The sequence below is a fragment of the Gracilinanus agilis genome, chromosome 2 (assembly GCF_016433145.1).
Source record: "Gracilinanus agilis isolate LMUSP501 chromosome 2, AgileGrace, whole genome shotgun sequence".
NCBI classification, from domain to species: domain Eukaryota; kingdom Metazoa; phylum Chordata; class Mammalia; order Didelphimorphia; family Didelphidae; genus Gracilinanus; species Gracilinanus agilis.
Genome location: NC_058131.1, coordinates 446,889,310 through 446,905,236, shown reverse-complemented (window position 1 = coordinate 446,905,236; position 15,927 = coordinate 446,889,310). Strand labels below are relative to the sequence as shown.

Sequence of the window (15,927 nt, the reverse complement as noted above, 5' to 3'; positions counted from 1 at the left end):
TAGGATACAATGCCACTCTGAGAATTCTTGTTTGTTTTGTTTTGTTTTTTTTGTTTGTTTGTTTTTAAACCCTTGTACTTCGGTGTATTGTCTCATAGGTGGAAGAGTGGTAAGGGTGGGCAATGGGGGTCAAGTGACTTGCCCAGGGTCACACAGCTGGGAAGTGGCTGAGGCCGGGTTTGAACCTAGGACCTACTGTCTCTAGGCCTGACTCTCACTCCACTGAGCTACCCAGCTGCCCCGCCACTCTGAGAATTCTTAAGGAAGAAACTCTGCAGTTTGAACATTGTTTACTGCTACTGTAGTCACATTGGGTTTGTATAATGGGACTTGGTTCCAACCCTTGGGTTACATGTATTGTTAATAATTTGCCACAGTGTAAATCTCTATTTTGTCCTTTATCCAAGACTTCCTTTTGATTCCAGCGTGGAATAAAGTTAAGGAACTGAGGTGACTGAACCAGCAAGCTGGGTTGTAATGCTTTATCTTTCTTTAAGCAATTACTAACCCTTCCTCTTAAGTCCTTATACTGCATCTCCAAACTATCCAGTAAGAAATATGTAGTTTGACTTCTATTATCCTCATTGCTTGATGTCCCATATACCTCTCTTCTCATTTGTAATGTGTTTTTCTAGCAGCAGTCTGATCTTCACTCTACAGTATTTTCACTGTATTCTCTACAGTAGTTTCACTAATTTCATTGTTGCCCAGCCCATGGAGTGTGCTTTCCATTCGATGTGCCCTAGTGCAGTCGTCCCTGTCGGTTCATAATCCTTTCAGTATGGCTCCTTGCTTTACATATGTTTCCATCTGGTCCAATGATGGAGATTCACTGTATTTCTGGCAATTATGGTCTCAGCACTGACCATGACCTTTGTTATCTTTGTTGTATGTGGAGTTGTTACCCCATCTCGAATTACAAAATGTTCTTCTTGTGTTTTCTCTTTGTGTGTTGTTATTATTATTGATAGGCCTGTTAAAGTTGATCTGTTTCTTGTACCTATAAAATTTTATGATGTGACCTACACGGCCACAAAGATAACACATTTTGGCTATATTGTTTGTGCTGCTATTGTAACCGCCTGACTGCCTACGTTGACTTTGCCCTTCACTTGTTTGTAGTGCCAGATTTTTTTATTTCTTCCCTCTCCTGCTTTTTTGCCTCTTTTAACTGTCTCTTTAGATCTGCAATCAGAGTATCCTTTTTCAGACTCAGTTTCCCTAGCTGCCTTTTGTTCTTTCAAGAATCATGGAAGTACATAGCATGCTGTCAAATGTCTTCAGTGGAAAGGCTTTCCCACTGAGGACAATTCTGCCTGAAGTAATTCTGGATAGGCACTGCAGCTCCCTTTACAAATTGCCTTCTAATGTGCTCTAGGGCTTCTGGGGCTTGATCATCTCTATACCCGAGCACCGTCTCAGAAGCTTCCACTAATTTGTCCAAATAAATACTTGGATGTTCATCCTCAACCTGCCTCAATTTTTCAAACTTATTCCATGAGTTTGGCTGCTTTGCATACAAACACATGGCCTCGAGGAGATCTTTCCTGCACCATATTAGATATTGCATGTTAGCATGTGAGGATAACTAAGTCATGGTGATTGGTCGGCCATGAAATCAAGTTCTAGTTTGTTCTTGTTTCTTCCAAGAACTTGTTCTTTTCATTAGGTGAAAAGAATTCTGTCAGCAGAAATTCAATGTCCTGAAATGAGGGATTATAAAGTTCAAAGACTCTCCTTTACTGACTTATGTAGATGTAGGTAATATTTGGGAAATCTTCTATGGAGTATTTCAAGATCACTGCCTGTGAAAGCTTTGTAGCTTTTCACGTGAACATCCCAGAGTCTGGCTGTAGAATGGTTCTGTCCACAATAGGATACAAAGAAACAGTTATTTGTTGTTCTTGTTCTTTCCTTGCCTCAGTAGTGCCCTTTGTTTCATTTGTGCATGTACCCAGTTGCTGTTTTTCAATCACTTCTAACTGTAAAATAGTGTGTGCGTCCATCTGTTGTCCATCTCTTATCTTATTGTTAATTTCTATGAGTTGCTTAATCTGCTCCTTGAATGCCTTAATAATCTCTGTGCTGTATTCTCTTGGTTGGCCCCAAACATGTTCAATAATTCTTTTCAATGCCCATATTCCTTGACAGATAGACACAATGATAGCCCCCAATGTTGATAGAAATGCTATCAATTCAGCCAATCTAACTATTATAAGTGTCATGGATCAGCATCAGTTTTAATAAATATTGGGGAATTGTCTCAATCCAAAGCAGGTAAGCCCCCTGGTTAACCGTATACAGCATAAGAGTAAAGCTAGAGGTGATAAACATCATCCTTCCCACTGCCATCTTTCCCTTATCTTTGTTAGGTTCTAATTCCAATAACTGGCTCAGCCAAAAACTGTTATGTGAATCTTGGGAAGGAATTAATTGGTGAGTGTTGTATGATCCTAATGGGACACCTAGATATAGTAGCGATTCCAAAAGGTCAACCCAAATACAGCTGTTGTTATAAGAGAATATGTAGAATCTGCTTACTCTAATCCCAAGATAACAAAACAGTAACCCAGGGCTAACAGCCTGACTAAGGAATCAGCTGATCAGGGAACACAGCTGACCATTGTCCCAATTGAAGCCCTAGTGAGTTGATGATAGTGACTAAATTTCTTAGCTTGAATACACTGTAGACCTTGGATGTTTGGTCTATCAGGATTAATGAATTAATTCACTTGTTCTGACTGCGGATTTGATCTTAACTGATGGTTAAAGAAATATTGGAAATAAAACCCCTTTCCTGGCTGTCACAGGACCCTGTTAACTGAAAACTCCCTTGGATCTTTGAGAATTCACATGCAAGTGACTTCTTAGAAAGATGGTTTAATTGTTGAAAGGTTAAGGAAAGGGGAACTGGTTAAAGATGGAAAGTGTGAATTGGGATTTCCTGAGTGAATATAGGTTGAATATCTTGTTGATGAATCTTCACATGATTATTATTGATTAAGGATCTTGGTTGGCTGACAGCCCGGCTAAGGCCTGTTTGGCCTGAGCCCTAAGTCAAGGCTTGACCCTGCTGATGATAGATTTCTTTGCAGATCTTCTTGTTGATAATAAACAAAGAACTGAGGTTGATGGGATACAGATGAAACAGTCTGTAAGCTAGAATAGGTTCAGAGTAAAGAGAGTATAAGCTATGCCTAAACCCTTCTCCACCCTTGCCCAAATATCTCCAACAGAGACAAAGTGTCTCAAAACTGAGACCAAGATCTGTTCAGATCTGTTCCTTTTGTAGGCAAATTTCAACTGCCCTGGCTCATGCCAGGCTCGTGCCACCTCAGTTCATTCTGCATTCTAAGCAGGTCTAAACAGGCTATCACACTTGACCCAACATGGCTGCCATTATATTTCTTTACAATAGGTCCTTCCTCTTTTTGTTTTTTCTCACTTTGGGATACAAACCTGGTAATGGTATTGATGACTCAAAGGATACATACATGCTGTTTTATGGCCCTTTGGGCATAAATCCAAATTGCTCTTCAGAATGGTTAAATCAGTTCAGAATTCCCCCAATAGTGCTTTAATGTCTTAGTTTCCCTTCCATGTTTTGTCATTTTCCTTTTCTGTCATAATAACCAATCTGATAGTTGTGGCTAGTAGCTCAGAGTTATTCTAATTTTCATTTCTCTAATTAATAGTGATCTAGAGCATTTTTTTTAACTTAATTGTTTTGTCCAAGAACTACCTGTTCATATCCTTTGATATCAATTGGAGAATGACTTGTATTCTTATACATTCATCTTATTTCTCTATGGATTTAAGAAATGAGGCATTTATTAGAGAGATTTGTAAAAAACAAATTATAGAATTTCGATAACTGTACATTACTCTCCACCTGTTTCTCTCTGTTTAGTTTCTGACCACCACCTTCCCTAGTTTGCCTTCTTTTCTGTCAGCTCTACCCCCTTTCCCCTAACTCCTTCCCATCATACTTTCCTATATGGTAAGGTAGATTTCTGTACCCAACTGATTGTGTATGTTCTTCCTTCATTGAGCCAGTTATGATAAGATTAAGTTTCACATACTGCCTTCTCTTCGCTATCCTCCTCTATCTTTTCCTTCACTGTAAAAGTTTTTTCATGCCTATTTTATGTGTAATAATTTACCACATTCTATTTTCCCCTTTGCTCTTCTCCCAATACATTCCTCTCTGTCTCATACCTTAATTTCATTTTATTTTTTATATCATTTCATCATATTCAACTCACCCTTGCCCCTCCATTCATGTATACTCCTTCTAACTGCCTAATAAAGTTCTTTGGCATTACAATTATCATCTCCACCTGAAGGGGGATGTACACAGTTCAATCTTATTGAATATCTTTTGATTTCTCTTTCTTATTTACCTTTTTTTATTCTCTTGAGTCTTGTATTTGAGAGTCAGATTTTCCATTCAGCTCTGGTCTTTTCATCAGGAATGTTTGAAAGTTCTCTATTTCACTGACTATCTGTTTTTCAAAGAATTACGCTCAGTTTTCATGGGTAAATGATTCTTGATTGAAGTCCTAGCTGCTCCTTTGCCCTGCAGGCCCTCTTATCTTTTAATGTAGAAGCCGACAAATCTTGTGTTATCTTGACTATGGTTCCATGATATTTGATTTGTTTCTTTTTGACTCCTTGCAATATTTTCTCCTTTGCCTGGGAGTTTTGTAATTTGGAATTGGCATTCCTGGGAGTTATCCTTTGGGTACCTCTTTCAGGAGTTATTGGTGAATTCTTACAATTTCTGTTTTATCTTCTGCTTCTTGAATGTCAGGGCATTTTTCCTTGATAATTTCTAGAAAGATGATGTCTAAGCTTTTTTTTTTTTTTTTTTTTACTATGGGTTTCAAGTAGCCCAATAATTTTTAAATTATCACTCCTGGATTTATTTATTTTCCAGGTCATTTGTATTCCCCATATTTCACATTCTCTTCTGGTTTGTTTTTTTTTTTTTCATTCTTTTGGCTGTTTGATTATTTCTTGATGTTTCATTGAGTCATTAGCTTCCATTGTTTAATTCTGATTTTTAAGACATTATTTTCTTGAGTGAGTCTCCTTTTCCAATTTTACTTTTTAAACATTTTCCTCAGGGAATTTTTGAATGTCTTTTTCAGTAAGGCCTATTCTGCCTTTTAAAGAATTCTTCTCTTCAGTGAATTTTTGTATATAGTTTTCCATTTGACCAGTTTTGCTTTCTTATGAGTTCTTCTCTTCATAGGATTTTTATGCCTCTTTTACCAATTGACCTATTCTGTTTCTTAAGATAATAATTTCTTTGGTATCTTTGTGCCTTCTTTACCAAGCGGTTGACTCTTTTTTCATAATTTTCCTCTGTCATTCTCATTCCTTTTCCCAGTTTTTCATCTATCTTTCTTATTTGATTTTTAAAATCCTTTTTGAGCTCCTTCATTAATTCTTTTTGGGCTTGAGAGCAATTCATATGGTTTGTTTGTTTGTTTGTTTTTGGAGGCTTTGGATACAGCAGTATTGACTTTGTTTTCTTCTTATTGTTGTGTTATGGTCTTCCCTGTCTCCAAAGTAACTTTCTGTGTTGTTTCATTTCTTATTGTTAGCTCATTTTCCAGCCTTTTTCTTCTCCTAAAAAAGAAACTATTACTGCTGGGCTTTGAATCTATAATGAAAGGAGCACTGTTTCAAGTTTCAAGTTTTTTATGCAGCTACCTCTAAAGATAGTGCTGTTTTTACTTCTTTTGAGATGGTATGATCTCAGAAGGGATGTGTTTAATACACTTCCAGACTGTGCTCTGGCCTGTGAACAACTCTTATTATACCTTGGAACTGTAACCAAGCAGGGTCCCCTGCTTTCCTGTGGCTATAAGTACTGGTGTGTACTAGGACTCTTCCACACCTTGAGACTACACCCTTGAGCTGCAGCCTGGTTCTGTGTATGGGCAGTGCCACAAGTATCTTGCACCCAGAGCGAGCAAAAGGACCCCTGTAATATCATTCTACGCAGTTGTCTGACCCACCCACCCCTCTTTGCCTTTTCTCATCTCTGGCTGGGAGACCACGAATCCTTTGCTTCTAATTCAGCTGCCCCTAAGGTTTGTTGCCACAGTGCAGCAAGCCTTAGGTGTGATACTCTGCAATCCATTTCAACCCTGGTGCAATAAATCATTTATGCTGGCCTTCTAAGTTGTTTTAGGCTGAAAACGTATTTCATCCCATCTTTTTAGGTGATGCTGCTCCAGAATTTGTTTTAGGCATTATAGTATTGTAGGATCATTTGGTAGAGATTAGGTGGGTTTATACCCTCTCTACCATTTTTGCTGTGCCCTCCCACTGTTTTTTTCCTTCTCACAAATAATAAAATCCACAGTTTATTTTGGTTATATTATTATAGAAAATTCTTTTCTTAAATTCATCATAATATGAAATGATCCTTCTTTGTTGAAAGGTTTGGCAACTGGACAAAAGCCCTGGATAGTCCAATCAAAATGGAAAGGCTTTTAAAACAGGTCCAGGAGATGCATTGTTTGTCTTCTGTCCAAGGTCCACTCTAGTTTTCCTTTGAAAGGCTTATTACTATAGGGTTGCTATCAAATGATGAAATGCTTTGGCTGTGGTAGTGAAGACTAATAAGTTGTTGGATGAGTTCTAATCCAGGTCAATGGAGAAGAATATTAACACCATTTAAATCATGGATTGTTTTGAAATATCTTGGAAACATTGTCAGATGAGGATGGAAAATATCTTTCAGATGGAACAAACATGATGATCTTTCATTTTAGAATATGACAAGAAGAGGGAGCAGTCCAGGCAGTCTTGAAGTTCCAAAAGATCTCCCTGATATACTGAACAAGCAGAATCAAATGCGTCCTGTAGATGACCCAGGTGTGCCCTCAGAGTGGACCTCTCCTGCCAGTGCAGGCAGCAGTGACCTTATCAGCTCAGATAGCCATTCTGATTCTTTCGGTGCTTTCCAGTATGATGGCCGGAAATTTGACAGCAAGTATCTGGTTTTCTATTTAGCATTGTAATTTTGTTAATTTTTCCTGTTTTCCTACTATTGATTGTCTAGAAGATGTCTACACAGCTACCACATAGAATATTATGAGTATGCCATAGTTTACAAAAGTATCACAAAAGGTATCTCCCAAGACTTTGTTCTATTTTAAATTACTAGCTGACATTGGCACTACTGTGTATATTGTGGGCATTCTGAAAACTAGTACAATATTCCACTTTTTCAGTGCTGTAAGTTAGTAAAAAGGCAATTCTTATCCGAGAGAATAAAAGACTTAAAATTGGCAAAAAAAAAAAAAGAATAGATTTAGTAAGAATGAGGCAGAGAGAAATATGAAAGGATAAGAAGTTATAATAAGACAGAGAATTGTAAGCTTAAAATGACAAAAAGACTTGTTATATACCCGTTTTATACCACAGATGTATACCGTGTATGAACCACAAAAGTACTTTCCTTTGAATGGCAAGTTTCCCCCAAAAAAATTATAATATGCTTCAGTTTTTCAAAATCTGTTGTCCAGCATGGAAGAATTCATCAGCCCATTGTAGTAAACATTTTTTTAAGTGACTATAAGCAGAGTGCTTGATTTGAAGTGATCAGGGAGATTGAGGGCACTGAATTCTCCTAGTTTGATTTCCTGATCACTAAAATAAAGGAGTATGGACAAGATCAGCTCTGAGATCTATGCAAAATATTGTCTTTCTAGCTATGGATACTACAAAAAATAGCCTTTACACATAAGGAAGTTATATTTTCTTGGAAGGCTACAGATAATTAAATAAACATTAATTTGATGAGTTAGAAAGCTAGAGAGAGAGAGAGAGAGAGAGAGAGAGAGAGAGAGAGATCCACAGATAACATGGCACCTGAAATAAAGGTAGTTCTAGGGTATCTAAGACAAAGAAATGAGACAGTTCATTGTGGGGAGGAGAGAGAGCCAATATAAATTTACAGAGATGTCTTTGTCACATTCAAGGAGCAGTTAGTAGGCCAGTTTGATCAGAACGTAGGTACACCAACAGTATATTAATGTGATTGGCTTCCTACAACCTCTCCAACATTGACTCTTCTTGTTTCTTGTCATCACTAGCAGCTTTCATAGTGTGAGGTAAAACCTCAAAAAGTTTGAAAATTCACATTTTTGATTATTGATTTAGTGCATGTCATTATTGATAGTTTGTAATTCTTTTAAAAGCTTTTAAAAGTGAAACATGGCTGAATGACTGGATAACAATAACTCCACAATTACATAAGCTCTTGACCTTAAGGTTTTTTGTTTGTTTGTTTGTTTTTCTTGACCTTTAAGGTCAAGAGCTTATATAATTGTGGAGTTATTGTTATCCAGTCACTCAGCCATGTTTGACTTTTTGTGACCCCATATGAAGTTTTGTTGGCACAGTTACTGGAGTGGCTTGCTATTTCCTTCTCCAGTGGATTAAGGTAAACAGAGGTTAAGTGACTTGCCCAGCATTACACAGCTAGTATGTGTCAGAGACTTCATGTCAGGGTCTTCATGACTCCAAGCCAAACCCTCTATCTACTGAATCACCTAGCTCTTCTTTTATCAGATATTCAATATAAAGATTTTTTCCTTAGTTTACCATTTTTCTTCTTATCCTAGCTGCATTGATTTTGTTTATGCAGAAGCTATTTAATTTTATACAGTAAAAATTTTAAGTTTTCTCTTATGATCTCTTTTTAAGTTAAGAATTACCACCCAGTTGTAGTAGTGAAAGTTATTTTTTCATTCTCTTCTACAGTTTTTAATATTAAGATTTAAATTACTTAGTCCTTTTCTAGCAGTTCTTGTCAAACAAGTTTTTCTAAAGTAATTTATTTAATTAGTTTTATTGAATTGTGGGTTAGTATATCTGTTATTTTTTCTAGTCTCTTCCACGTATATATTTTATTAATTGTTATTTTACAGTTGTTTAATTTGCACTTGAATCTTTCCTTTTTATAGATTTTGGCTTCGGAGTTGATGCTGGGGCACTATCTTCTACTGAGGTTGAAACAAATTTAGGACATCAGCAAAACGCAGAAGAATTGGAAGTGGCAAGTTTAACTACATTGCAAATAGATTCTGAAACAAGCAGTCTTAACCAACAGCCTATTTCTGCTGAAGTTGCAACTATTACTGGTAATAATAATATTTATATAGCAATTTAAGATTAGTGATTGTATATATTAGCATTTGACATGTAAATACACATTTGCATATATTATTTAGTAAAGTCACTTGTGAACACATTAATTAAATGCTTATTTTTAAAAGTTGACAGTCCTGTTTAATTTTTGGCTATGATTTGTTAAATTACCATTTAGAAATAGTTAAGAGAAATAAATCATAAATTTCATCATCATAAATTGTCAGTCTAGGCTTTTTAAAGACTTCCTCCTCCAACTCTTCACTCTCTCACCTTCTTCATATCCAATTTGTTGTCAAGTTTTGTTAATTTTACCTTCAGTACCTCTCTCCTATATGCCCCCTTCTCTTTTCTCTCCCTGCTTCCATTTGCTTGGATTGTCGCAAATAACTTACTGGTTGATCTCCCTGCTTAAAGTTTCTCTCCACTTCTATTTAGCACTCAGTGGTCAAAGTGATTCTTCTTTATTTTTTAAATTTAATTTTTTTTGTTAAATTTTAAGTTCCAAGCTGTCTCCCTTTTCCCCTCCCTCCCAGCCCTTCACTAGAGGAGAACAACATCTGACACAGATAGATAATGTGAAACCATACAGTACATAATTCCATATATCAGTTCTTTCATCTTCCTTCATAGAACTTTATAGTTGTCTGGAATATTCACATTACTCAAAATAGCTTAGTCACTCATAATTACTCTTCAAACAGTATTGCTTTTACTGTATATATCGTTATCTTGGTTCTGTTTGTTAACTCTTCACTGTTTCATGCAAGTCTTCCCATGTTTTTCCTAAAACCAACTTGATAATCATTTCTTACAGCCCAGTAGTATTCTATCACAATCATATGCCACAACTTGTTTAGGCATCCAAGTGATGAGTGCTGCCTCCCCTCAATTCCTAGTTGTTTACCACCACAAAGAGAGCTGCTATAAATATTTTAGAACATAAAAAAATATTGTAGATCATATAGGTTCTTTTCCTTTTTCTCTGTTCACCTTGAAAAACAGATGTAATAATGATATTGCTGAGTCAGAGGGCATATACAGTTTTATAACTCTTTTGGCATAATTCCAGATTGCTCTCCAGAATGGTTGGAATGGTTCACAACATATTAATGTCCCAATTTTTCCACATCCTTTCCAACATTTGTCATTTTCCTCTTCTATTTTTTTGGCCAATCTTATAGGTGTGAGATGGTATCTCAAAGCTGTTTTAATTTCTTTATGCTATTCTACTCTCTAATGGTGAGGAGCATTTTTACATGACAATATATAGCTTTGATTTCTTCTTCTAAAAGCTGATGGCTCATATCCTTTGATCGTTTATCAATTGAAAAATGAAGCAGTCTTATAAACTGGACAAAGTTTTCTATATGAGATATGAGACCTTTATCTGAGAAACTATCTATGCAAAATTTTCCCCAAGAAAATTATCTTTCTAAAGTACAGATCTGACCATGACACTCATTTCCATCCTACCTCCCCATTTAGTAAATCCCAAATGCTCCCAAATTTTACCTATGGTATCAAATATAAAATCCTTTTTTTTTGTCTAAAAACCCTTCATAACCTGGCTCCTTCCTACCTTTCCTGCCATCTTATACTTTTTTCCATATGCTCTGATATAATGACACTGGCTTCATTGTTGTTCCTTGTCTCCTGGTTTCCCTTCCTTCAAGTTTTAGCTGAAATCCAAACTTCCACAAGAAGCTTTTCTCAATGCCTAATGTCATCATTTTGAGGAGACCTTCATTTTTTCATGTATATTCCCTGTTTGTATTTTAGTCACATGTATGCAGTCCCCTCTAATAGAGTATGAGCTGAGCTCCTTGAGAGCAGGGACTGTTTTTGTCTTTTTATCCTCAGTGCTTAGAACATTTCTTGGCACATAATAACAGCCTAATAAATGTTTGTTGGCTTTATTTGACTTCTTGGAAAATTCTGATAATACAGAAGAGTTGCAGAGTTGTTGGCAAGTACTATAAATGTTTCAAGAAGCATATAAAGAAGAATGTTAAAAAGGAACTTAGTGTGAAAAGACAGACTAGTGTAATTAATTGGATAAAGAGCTCCCTTGAAGCTGAAATTCAGATTTTACTCCTGATACATAGTAGTTGTATGACCCTGTGCAGGTCACTTAATCTTATTAGTGCTCTAGGCAACTCTAAGACAATAAATTACAGGGAAAGTGCTGACTTTACTGGTAGGAAATGTTTTTTCACCTATGAATTCTCTATATCAAATGAAATTTGGTTTCTATTTACCTATTTTGAAAGAGATTAACACATTTCCATTTTTGTTGTTTTTATAGTTCGGTCATTTTCAGTTGTACCTGACTCTTTGTTACCTCTTAGGGTTTTTCTTGGCAAAGATATTAGAATGGCCCTAGGCAAATAGAGTTGAGTGAAGTGTCTAGGGTCACACAGTTAGTGTCTGAGGCCTGATTCAAACTGAGGAAAATGAGTCTTCCTGACTCATGGTGAACCTTTAATGAGTTCAAGTGCCCTTAGGGCAAATTCAAATTGTCTTTGAGCTCCTGCATTACTAGAGAGAGCTGAGGGAGAAAGTGCTTGCTTTGGGTGGCTGGATAGAGGGGTGAGACATGCAAAAAATGTCCTCTGGTGCTGGGAAGAGGGGGAACAGAACAGCTCCTTGAGTGCAGGTTCTGTACATGTGCCACATCTTCACCAGTATGGCCCTATACCCTCTAACTGCCCTCACATTTGGTTGATCTTTAAAAAAAAAATTCAGTGATCTCTCCATAACCAATATACTCCATTATAGTTTAAACACAAACTTCTTTTAAAATTCCCACAATCAGTGGAAACTCTCCCAGCATCAGGGCCTGGAACTTTTGCTGCTTCTTTAAAAGTTAAGACTAAAATTGAGTTTATTAGGTATGTGAACAGAAAAGAAAGAAAATTGTTGTAGGGATGTACTAGTAATACCATAATATCTGCCCTGAGGTGATGGACCCAATGTTCATATAATATTATAATAGATACTTCCGTCTGGTATTTTCCTTGATTAAATATATTTATAGTATCAAAAATAACTTCAAATAATATTTACTTATTTAATGCATATGTGCAAGAATATTTATTGTCTATACTGGCATGTATAAACTTCATTATGGTTCTGTTTTAAAATCAGAATGTGATACATGTGAATCCAAATGCCAGAGGTGGAAGGGACCATCTAAACCTGTGATTCCCAAAGTGGGCGCTACTGCCCCCAGTGGGTGCTTCAGCGATCCAGGGGGGCAGTGATGGCCACAGGTGCATTTATCTTTCCTATTAATTGCTATTAAATTTTTTAAAAAATTTAATTTCCAGGGGGCTAAGTAATATTTTTTCTGGAAAGGGAGTGGTAGGCCAAAAAAGTTTGGGAACTACTGATCTAAACAAAGACCATCTAATCCAACTTACCATGGCAATCCATTCTACCTCTATGTAGTTGTAATTGGTGAACAGTTGTCATCAAAGTCATGTTTCCTGTCCACAATTTCTGCCATTACTTCTGGCTTTGTCCCTCCTCTCCACCACCTTCTGTCCTCTCTGTTATCCCCAAACAAAATTTTGTTTACTCTTCCTTCTATGTGATCATCCTCAAGCAGTCAATGGCAGCTGTCTTCTAAACTAAACATTTCCATTTTCTTCAACTATTTCTTATCCGGCCTTCTCTCTAGGCCTTCTCCCATGCTGTTTTCCATTTTTTGGTTATTTTCCAGCTTATCATTGTCCTTTATGATATGTGGTACCCAAACCACATTTTGTGCAACAGCAGCTATTGAGAATTGTGGTTTTGGCCTTTTGTCTTTCTACCATTTTGTTATTATTCAGGTTTTATAATTTACATGTCCAAAGATTGTTATAATTTTTTTCTCTGTATTAAGAAATTTTGTTGAAAACTTCAAGGTCCTGTTATTGAAGGTATTATAAAGGCATTAAAGCAAATATGCTTAATTTGAGAATTCATTGGCTTTTGTTGGAAATGTTATTCAGCACTGAATTTTCACGAGGTGAAAATTATTCTCACAAGGATGACCAAATAAAATCTATTTGCCAAATAAGCATTCATATATAACTTAAATTTGTTGAAGCTAAGGGCAAAGTCAATGCTAGAAAAAAAAGATTTGCAAGGTACTTTATACTTATTCACCCATAATTCATTTTGTCCTTTCTATAACCTTGGGAAATAGGTCCTGTTATTGTGCTCCTTTTACAGATGAGGAAACCAAGACAGATAGATGGGTTAAGTAATTTGCACAGGGTTACATGAGCTAGTAAATGTTTGAGGCTGGACTTGCTGACTCCAATTCCAGTGCTCTATCCACTATACCACCTACCTGTTGTATATGAGCCAGAATTTTAATTAAAAAACTCTTTCCATTACAACAAAAGTAATTATTTTAGTTGAGCACTTAATGGACTTTTGGCCATTTATCATCTATTTATAGGAGCACAACTCAGTTCAGCAAGCATTCAAGTCCCTTTTATGTACAAAACACAAATAACAGATACTGAGGATACAAAAATAAAAGGTAAACAATCCTTTTCCTCCAAGAACCCACATTTCACTGGTAGGAATAAGACATACCCAAATAAATATAATCCCAGTGCCTGAGACAATTAGATCACTTAATAAATGATTGTAGGTTGATTGAAGGAGGAAGAAATTATTAACAACTGGAAAAATGAGGAAAGACTATCCATCTCAGCTCTATTGTTCCATGGTTGGTATCAATTTATCATCTTCCATTTCCTTTTTCTCTCTGGCAACCCCTAATGTTAACAAATTCCACTTCACATACTTTCCAACTTACTTTGCTAAGGAAAAATTAATGTTGCCAGAAAACACTATATCCTTAGTTATTCTCCCCACTACTGTGTGCCCCTTCTCCCATATTTCAGCACACTGAGTTAAGAAAGAATTGACATACTCCATTATTTCTCAGTGATAATTTAAGACCATTTCTTTGCCACCATCACTAAATAACTACTCTTGAGGTTCAATTGCATTATCTGTTCCAGATTGTTGTTATAGTAATTAGCTGATTAAGTAATTTTCTTTTCTTTCTCCGGAAGTTATGTACGTAGCTCATAGTTTTCTTCTTCACCCTAACCTCTGTATAGCTTCTACTCTGCTGTACAGAATGATATTTATTATGTCATTTTATTATACCTAATGGCATCTTTAAAAATATCTGACTTCCCAAGTTTATCAATCTTTTCAACATCTAAGACCTATATTTTCATTCTACCCTTAATCTCATCATTACCCATAACTGGGCTTCCTCCATGATTTGAACTCTAAAATTCCTTTCTCTGTAGCTTCCTATGCCTCCATTTCTCTTTGCCTCACTTTCCCTAAGCCTGTGTCTCCGTCATTACCTCTATTACCTTGATTCCATCTTGTTCTCCCCATCCATCATACAGCTCTTGCCTCTCTTCTCTTCATAGTCCTTACCATGTGGTTGACTACACATTCTCTTTAGCCTACATTTTGGATTCTCAAAACTCTTTGTAATATTACTAACCACACCTTGCCAAACTGTAACCCTGAGTTTTCTCTTAACAGCCACTCATTGCCAAGAGAAAAATATGTCTACAGTGCAGATAAAAACAGCACAGCTGGATTCAGGCAAATTAAAATGAACAAACTTAAGAAGGAAGGAAGGAAGAGAAAGGGAAGAAGAAATCATTTGTTAAATATCTATGTACTAGGAACTTTGTTAAGGGCATTTACAAAAATTAGCTCATTTGATCTTTAGAACAACCCTGGCATAGAGGTGCTATTATTAATATCTCTATTTCATAGCTGAGGAAAGTGAGGCAGATAGAAATTAGATGACTTGATCAGGAATATACATCTGTTAAGTATCTGAGGCCAGATTTGAACTCAGGTCTTTCTGACTCCAGGCCCAGTACGTTATTTGCTGTTCTGCCTAGCCTAGGGAAGACATGAAAACTGTCTTTAAGTGTTGAAGAGTTCTCCCATCGAAGAGAGAGTTAATGTTTTTGCTTGACCCCAGGGGACAGGACTAGGAACAAAATCTTAGCTTCTCATTTTCATTCCTATGGAAGACAAATTTGAGGCAATCTAACTTAATAATATATCATATTCAATGTTTATCATTTATATTAATATTCAGTATCACTCAGTATCATATTCAATTGTCATTATTTAACCAGTAAGTCATATAATGTTCATAATATCCCTGTAATCCTCCCCTTCCCCCAGTTCAAAACCGCCTTCTCTGGTTGTATATATGATATCTCTTTATTAGAATTTAATCTCACTGAAAGCAAGGACCGCCTTACTTTGGTATTTGTATCTACTGTGCTTAGCATAGTGCTCATATCATAATAGTTCCTTAATAAATGATGATTCATTCGTTTCCTTGACTAATGTGAACACTGGTATGACTATATGGTCTTTAATGCATGTCTTTTTTTTTTTGGTGCCTTAAGCGTTACCTTTGTTGTTGTTGCTGTTGTGCTTTTTAAAGTGATTTTTTTGGGGAATTTATATATGCCCTTTAAAGTGACTTTATGAAATATTGTTTACAGGTTCAGAAAGTGTTTCCCCAATCCATTCTGCTCTGGGTTCCAGATCACAGACACCATCTCCTGCTAATCTGAATACAGATCATACTGAACAAAAAGACCTGCAATTGGATGAGAAGCTCCAGCACTCTGTTTTGCAAACCCCAGATGATCTAGGCAATTATTTAGAAATTAGAAATTTTCCATT

The 15,927-nt window shown here is 36.2% G+C and overlaps 1 protein-coding gene across 5 annotated transcripts in view; it reads left to right on the top strand.

Annotated features, from left to right (window-relative positions):
* Window positions 1–15,927, top strand: part of RALGAPA1 (Ral GTPase activating protein catalytic subunit alpha 1) — a 314,150-nt gene that overhangs the window by 155,905 nt on the left and 142,318 nt on the right. For all 5 annotated transcript variants that reach the window (XM_044664768.1, XM_044664769.1, XM_044664766.1 and 2 more), the window contains 3 exons: window positions 6,792–7,008; window positions 8,991–9,167; window positions 15,744–15,896. In XM_044664768.1, the coding sequence (XP_044520703.1) occupies window positions 6,792–7,008; window positions 8,991–9,167; window positions 15,744–15,896 (547 nt within the window). The remainder of the gene's footprint in view (window positions 1–6,791; window positions 7,009–8,990; window positions 9,168–15,743; window positions 15,897–15,927) is intronic.